Source organism: Tasmannia lanceolata, unplaced genomic scaffold, assembly GCF_043159265.1.
Source record: "Tasmannia lanceolata isolate RefF3 unplaced genomic scaffold, GAP_Taslan_0.1 ptg000012l, whole genome shotgun sequence".
Taxonomy (NCBI): domain Eukaryota; kingdom Viridiplantae; phylum Streptophyta; class Magnoliopsida; order Canellales; family Winteraceae; genus Tasmannia; species Tasmannia lanceolata.
This window is the reverse complement of record NW_027518689.1, coordinates 11,344,435-11,352,663: the sequence shown is the minus strand read 5'-3', so window position 1 is coordinate 11,352,663 and position 8,229 is coordinate 11,344,435. Positions and strand designations below refer to the sequence as shown.

Here is an 8,229-nt window from a genome sequence, read left to right as displayed (position 1 = left end):
ACCTAGACTGGATTGACTGTTTCAACAGTTTTAAGAGGAGTTATTTAATTCAAGTTGAGGATTTTATTATCTTAGGATTTCATCTAAGATGTTATATGATCCTATCTAAATGCAAATTGTCCCTTAGACTAATGCAGGTTAGCCTACATCCTAGTTTACTAGGCTTGTCCTAAGGAAAGATTGGGTGACTAGTGTAACTAGACCTATGGCACGGTTGCTATCCATAGCAAGCGTCCGTGATGAGGCTGGACTCCTAACTTTAGGACTCCCTAAAACCTAAGACTCCCTAAAACCTAGGACACGACATGACGTAAGTGTTCCTAAATTGGGCTCTAATGGTTCTTATATCGGAAACCATGATCCAATGGTCCCGAAAGACACGAGACAGATCGATTTAAGTTCTCGAGGTTAATGAATTTCAGATTTCAAGGATTTTCAGTTTCTGGACATTTAAGGGATACCAAAGGTTCTAGGGTTAACCAATTTCGGCCTAGAATAGCATCCACGGAAGGGAATCCTGCGCTCTTTCCTTGTGTAATTTAATACTTAGGTTATAGCACCTTATTGCCTGGCATATCTCAGGATTTCCGTGGACAGTAACCTCGGAGCCAACAACATGCTATAGCTTAAATATTCAAATTGTCAAAGATCGATTGCAATTGGGATACGATTATGGATGCACTGGCCATTTTACCAAGAAAATCTAAAGATCCTAATATTTCTGTTTCAATGGATTAATGAGTGAACATGTGACAAAAATTTAAGGTTCTTTAGAAACTTTATGATGATTTTTAATTAATTTCAATTTTTCAATGGATTTTATCAATTTTAAACCATAATGTTAGAAAATATTTACTATCACTTTCAGATTTTTCAATTTTCAGACCAGGTTATGAATTTACACTACATCCCTTAGGAAAAAAGATTCAAATCAATTGAAAATTTTACAGAAGCAAGAAATATGGAATATAAGACTACTGTAAAAATTTTGAGAATTTTAATTGTGATCTCATGTCAATAGAAAATCTCACAAAATTTGATTTGTTTCAAAGAAAGCATCAAATAATATACCAAATAAAATCCAAAAATCTTTAAAAATTTATGGTAGAATGTATCAGCATCATATTAGTTTCCCACTAAATTTCATTAATTTTGGAATCTATTTAGTATATATTTCATTTTTCTTCGTCAAAAAGATATTTTTGAAGAGTTTTCTATTTTTAAAACATGCTTTTTGAGAAAATTATGACTCCGGAAAATGTCCTTTAATCTTGTTCTGATGTGATGAACACAAGAAAATTTTGAAATTCCACAAAATAAATCATCCTGAGATAGCTATTTTTTCAAATTTTGTAATTTCTCAGCCATTATTTTTAAATAAAATTCCACTCTTCACTCAAATTTTCGAAATCCTTTGATTCAATGTCCGATCCGATCCGATGGTTATTTTAGTCTATTTAAATAGATCAGTGTATTAAATTTCGGGACGAATCGGAATTGAAACACTCATGTAGATCATGATTTTGAGCACACGCATATAATATCGAATTAAATTCAATTGAACGTTAAAAACCATGCAAAAATATATAAAAAATACCAAATAATCCTGGAAAAATCTGAGAATCATGCACCTACCTGTAGTCGAGATCCTCGCCCAATCCAAGAGCCGCAGAGTCCGAAAAATCCCGCCGACGTGTACTCCAATACGCTTTCTTTCTTTCTTTTTTTCTTGCTTTCCTTCCCCACTGCGTAGAGAGAGAGAGAGAGAGAGAGAGAGAGAGAGAGTTCGTGAGGGATAGAGAGAGAGATTGAGAGAGTGGGATTAAGAGAGGAACAGACAGACAAAGTGAATAAAAATGAGAGACAGAGAGAGTGAACGAGAGGGTGAGAAAGAGTGAGACCAATTGGGAGAGATACAGAAAGTGAGTTAGATGAGACAGAGAGTGAGATGGAGAGAGACGCAGAGTTGGTGAGTGAGGAGCTTGAGAGACCGAATGGGAGAGATGGAGAGATGAGGGGGAGAGTGAAAACAGAAGGTGAGAGGAGAGTTGTAAAAAAAACAGAGGGTGAGAGGAATGTCGTGAAAACAGAGGGTAGGGAGGAATGAGAGAAAAACAGAGGATGGTGAGTGAGATAGATGGAGAGATGAGTGTGAAAAACAGAGGATGTACGAGAGTTAGAGGGAAATCGATAGAGAGGGAGAGAGTAAAGCTTCAAAAAAAACAGAGTGAGGGAGAATCGTAGAAACAGATGCCGTGAGAGAGAGTGAAAACCGAGGGCTGATCCTTTGCTTTCTGTGAGCAATATCAGAGCTGCTGCTCTGGTTTTCTTTTTCTTCTTTCTTTTCTTATTTTATGCGACCCAGCTTCCTCCCCCCTCTCCAGAGTGAAAGAGAATTATGTATACCTCCCTTTTTTCCATCCCTCGTGTACTCTTTCCTTTCGTTCAATTTTCCCTTCCGGGTCAGACATGATGTTGCCATAGTTATCCTTCCACCGAACAAGAAAATATAGCTTCTTTCCTTAACCCAAGAAATTGTTGAATTTAGTCCCAGAATAAGATTGCCGAGATCTTCATTTATATAGAAAGAGGGGTGTCTGTTAAATTATGTATTACCACAAATAACTTGCCAGCATCAAATAAAGAATAAATCAAGTTCCCAACGTGACTGCAAATTTACCTTCCTTGAACTATTGCCAATCGGCCATAGCATTCCCTTTCTAAAAATCCAAATTGCCCAAAATGGCGATCCCCTAGATGATCCAAACCGTACATCTTAGTGGGCTTTCAGGTAAATGGGTTACGCTTCTCAAATTATTCCAAAACTGATCCAAGCCATCCAATTGATTAGATTGCATTATAAATAGGTTGTGCTCTTTAAATTATCTTCATCAGGTAATCTAAACCAACCGATTGGTGGGCCATTACCATATAGATGGACATGCCTGCGTACCACTCTATAAGATGATCCAAACAGTCAATTAGACCGACTATAATGTAAATTGGTGGTGATAACGCCATAGCAGGCCCCTCCTCACATGATGATCAAACTGTTCATTTTATGGGCCACAACATAAATAGATTGCGACACCTAAATCACTTTAGTGGATGATCGCAAAGCGCTCCCTTGATTGGCCGCCATCTCAAGCTTGAATTACGACAATAATGGGCCAATGCTAGATTGGCCGAAATATACGACGGCGACCACGGGAGTCAATTTTGCTTATTTGATCCAAATAAATTCAAAACCTCATATTTTTCATGAAAAATAATGCAGGGCACACTTGCTTGATCCAAATCTAATCAAAATATTCAATGCGGCCCACCAAATGGGTCCAAATTCTCTCTTGCTTCGATTTTTGTGAATAACCCTTCTCAACACCTGGCGGAAGAATGCAAAACACGGCAGAAATGATCGAAAAGATCGAGAAAACATCAGAGGCGGACACGGGAATGGAAAACACCGAAGAACCGATAAAAAAACACTAACTTCCTTGTTGACTAAGGCGGAGCAAAATGGGGGTGTCTACAGAGCTCATCCCCCACCTCTCTCTCGGATCGGGGTCCACAGCGACATGTGGCGAGATTTGACAGTAGCGGCGTAATTATGTCCCATCACATAGAAGTAGCACAAGCTGGGCCAGAATTGGTCGGAACTGTTAACTGTATAGAACAACATGAGGGGACCCACATGATATTGATCCCATAAATGACTAAACTAATCAACAGTTTAGCTTTTGTTGGGGGAACCCTAAAAACGGATGGATGGATCAAGGACCTAGGACATCCCATCGGCCATCACGTTGTTCTCAACAATAATTTGCCATACTTGTTCTGACCAACGGATTGGATCACGTAAAAGTAGCACAAGTGGGCCCAGAGCCGTCAATCTTGTAGAACATCAGGAGGGGACCGACATGATCTTGATCCATGCATAAGATAAAGAACTACCATAATCAAAGGTTTAGCTTTTGTTTGCTAAACCCTAAAATAAACTTTATGCATCAAGGACCTACGATGGTCCAATCAGGGGCCCGGAATGTGGTTGCCCGTGGGACCAACGGATCGGATCACATGGAACTGGCAAGAACCTAACAGCTTTGGCCATAGGTCCAAAGTCACTTGATCATCCATATCAACTATCACGTAATCCATGCACCTTGTGTACGGTGAGTACATTTGCTCGTTTTCGTCTAGGAAGACGGGACACCGTCTTGCTATGCCAGTCGATATCTAGTAGTAGTAGTAGTCCAAGGGGTGCAACTCGGGTCGAGTTTAACCCGAAAAAAGGTCGTGTTCGGGTTTGAGTTTTTCCAACCCGGGTTGAGTTTGGATCGGAGGATTTGGCAACCCGGCCCGAGTGAAACCTGACATTTTATATGATTTTTTTAAGTTTTTAAGCTTAAAAACTCTGATTGGGCCGAGTTGAACCTCGTCGGGTTGGAAATCGGGCCAGGTCTGGTTGGGGTTGGAACAATGGGTTCCTCAGGTCGGGTCGGGTCGGGTTGGCCTCAATCCTACCCAACCCGACCCGAGTTGCACCCCTACTAGTTTTATGTGATCCAATCACAATTCTATTATCTACCAAAAAAGCCTTCGGTGGTCTTTTAACTTTAAACCTCTTCTCTTGATCGACAATCTGAGATAGGGAGTGGGTATGGAGAATCGTTCAAGAGAAGCACGGAGAAGGAGAATAGTGGAGAGAGGATCCGATCGTCTCGCTTTCATCACAGGACAAATCCCTTCTCTACCATCTTCATCATCTCCTCCACTGCAGATTTCTCAAACCTCTGCTCCACACAATCTCAACGGTATGTCTTCCTTGTATTTGTTTTTGCCTAGTTTCCTCATTTCTCTCGATCTTTGATTCTATTCTCTTCTTTATTCTTTTCGAGTTGTTTGGTTAGTGCTTGATTTCCAGGGCATCTCCGTTATTTTCTTTCTATTTCGGAATCGATTTTTTTTGTTTGTGTTGAAATCAATCAATTAATATGTTGTTTTGGTGTGGTCTTGGTTTAGTTGATTTTACAGAGGTACTGTTATATTTTTATGATAATATGGCATAGTTTCCCACCATGAACAGTTTAAAATACATGCCTGGATAAATTATACTCAAAATGAATTGTTTTAGATATTCTTTTGGGTGGGAAATCCATTGGGTATTTGATATTCTATTGGCAGATTTAATGCTTCAAGGAAAAAAATTCAGGGTTTTAAGCGTATATTTCTCGTTTGGATTAAGACTGAGGAGGGTATGCGTGGCTTACAAAGGGAGACTGAAATATGTATTTTCCTATAATACCAGTAATGACTGGAGGAAGGGATGTTGATGTAATTCATCTTCCAATAGTCATCTATTCTAGAAATGTATAATTTATAGTGGTCTTAGCTGTTTATGAATTATACTTCCAGAGGAGATGTGAAGAATAATTGAATCGTGGTCTTCTACGAATAGAGTAAAGCAGGTTCCTTTTAGTCTTAAGGTGTTAATGTCACGCCCCCGAACTGAAGGCACGACAGACGCCGCGTACCTGCAAAATAAAACCTCACAGGCACGCAAGGCTTTCTTATAGCACATCAAGATAACACCAAAGATATATCCACAATTTACTTGGGAAGCAGTCAGAGCAACTAAACCTTCTAAAGCTTTATATAGAGACAACCACTAATATACTTATTACAACCCTCAAAACCATACAGACGATACGAGTTTAATTATATCCACATACTTTCCCAAAACAACAAAAGCAAAAGCTCACATATGGTTCTAGTCCAGAAAATCCCACAAGCACTGGGTGGATCGCCGTCACGACTAGCCTTTGAACCTAAAATGTTATAATCCACAGTGAGCCCGAAAGCCAGCAAGTAATATAGCTCAACTAAAGCTAAACCTAAGTATGCAGAAAACAAAGCAAAATTATATTTTCGGAATTTACGGAGTCTATATAAAGAGAAATACAAAATCAGAATCAGAATAATAGTGCTTATTAGAAAATGCATAGTAACAAAACGATGCTCATATGCTAGGAGACGGAAACAGAACTGCAAAAGCAGCAGATATCAGATACAAGTCGACAAGGTCAATTGTTAAACCTTCTTTGACATAAGAGAGCTAACGTATCATCCCATTGGTGGGGGTACAGACACACCAACCATCATGAGCCAGACACGAGGGGCATTATAAAATGCTAACCTCATGAATTTTCTAAATAAATATATCCAAAGTTACAAAATTAGATGTTAAAATAGCTGTTTCAAATAATAGTTTTATTGGCAAATCTTTTCAAAAACTTTGCATACAAAGATTGCTAAAGTTAAGTTAAATACTTACAATACAAGCACTCCTCAATTCTACGAACAATTTTTTTCAATCACTTGCATAAATAATTATTTATGAATTAAAATATACTCTAACATAACTATAACAAGCTATAACACACTCAAAAGGGTTTTATTTTACAGCCCAAAACCTAAATCAGAAATTCCCTATAAGTATAATTTTTCTCCCCAAAAACCCTCGAAGGTCAAGATTTCCTAACCGCTTGATGGAATTGCCCAAAGCCGGACTCGTTGGAAAGCTCGCGAGGAAACGATTCCAACGAATCTAACCAAGCCATCGATAAGCTACCGGAAAAGATTCGGCGGCAAAAAGAGGCAAAATCCCCCAATTTCTAGTCGATCATCAAAGATTAGAACCCAAATCTTACCTCAAACGCCAAAAATCTGCTGATCGGGCTCCCTTTTCAGGCAAAATATTCCCTTTCCCTATTTCTTTCACCGACAACCCCTCTCTCTCTGTTTCTGTCGAAGAAACAGGAAGCTTCTGTTTATAAAAGCTGGTCTTTGGTAAAAAGACAAAAATACCCTTCCTCCTTTAATGTTAAATTAAAAGAGTTTAGGGCATTAGGGGTATTTCATTCTCCCTCCTTAAAAAAATTTCATCCTCGAAATTTAAGATAAGCAATGATTATACCTGAGTCATAAAAAAGATAAGGATATTTCTTTCTTGTCTCTTCCTCCAGCTCCCAAGTTGCTTCTCGCTCAGAATGGTTCTGCCACTGCACTTTAACATATGGAATGGTGTGCCGACGCAAAACTTGGTTCTTTTTATCAACTATGCGAAGTGGTAGTTGCTCATATGACAAGTCTTCTTTAAGCGGTATCTCTTCTATCTCTATCACATGGCTCGGATCAGGAATATATTTTCTCAGCATGGAGACATGAAAAACATTATGAATAGCAGAGAGAGAAAGCGGTAATGCAAGTCTGTAGGCCACCTTTCCTACTTTCTCTAGAATTTCATAAGGGCCCACATACCGAGGACTGAGTTTTCCACGAATCCCAAATTGCATAACTCCTCTTGATGGAGACACCCGAAGAAATACTTTACCACCAGGCTGAAACACTAATTCCCGTCTCCTTACATCCGTATAGCTTTTCTGTCTGCTCTGGGAGACGCTCCTTAATTAACTGAACATTCTCAATTGTTTCTTGTACTAAATCAGGACCAACTAATCTTCTTTCTCCCACATCATTCCAACATATGGGGGATCTGCACTTCCTCCCATACAAGGCTTCAAACGGAGCCATCTGAATTCTAGCTTGGAAACTATTATTGTATGCAAACTCGACTAAGGGTAGGTGATGATCCCAAGAACCCTTAAAGTCGATAACACACGCTCGAAGCATATCCTCCAAAATTTGAATTGTCCTTTCTGACTGCCCGTCTGTCTGTGGATGGAATGCAGTACTAAAGTCAAGTGAAGTGCCCAAAGCTTGGTGTAAGCTACTCCAAAATTGAGACATGAACTGAGAGTCCCTGTCCGACACAATGGATACTGGCATCCCATGCAATTTAATAATCTCCTTAACATACAACTTAGCCAAATTATCAAGGGTCATACCAGTCTTGATAGCCAGAAAATGGGCAGACTTTGTTAATCTATCCACAATTACCCACACTGAATCATAGCCACTAGGTGTTCGAGGTAATCCAGTTACAAAGTCCATGGTGATTCTTTACCATTTCCATTCAGGAATGGGAAGAGGCTGCAACTTACCTGCTGGTCTCCGATGTTCTGCCTTGACCTGCTGACAAGTCAAACATCGAGATACAAAACGGGCAATTTTTCTTTTCATATTATTCCACCAGAAGGTATCTTTCAAATCTCTGTGCATCTTTGTACTCCCTGGATGTACTGTATATCCTGTGCAATGAGCTTCCTTTAA

At 39.3% G+C, this 8,229-nt stretch overlaps 1 protein-coding gene across 1 annotated transcript in view; it reads left to right on the top strand.

The window, feature by feature from the left end:
* The first annotated feature begins 4,581 nt into the window (after positions 1-4,581).
* LOC143887075 (uncharacterized) overlaps positions 4,582-8,229 on the top strand; it is a 33,822-nt gene continuing 30,174 nt past the window's right edge. The window contains exon 1 of the mRNA XM_077391187.1: positions 4,582-4,811. Within this exon, the coding sequence (XP_077247302.1) occupies positions 4,658-4,811 (154 nt within the window). The 5' untranslated portion in view covers positions 4,582-4,657. The remainder of the gene's footprint in view (positions 4,812-8,229) is intronic.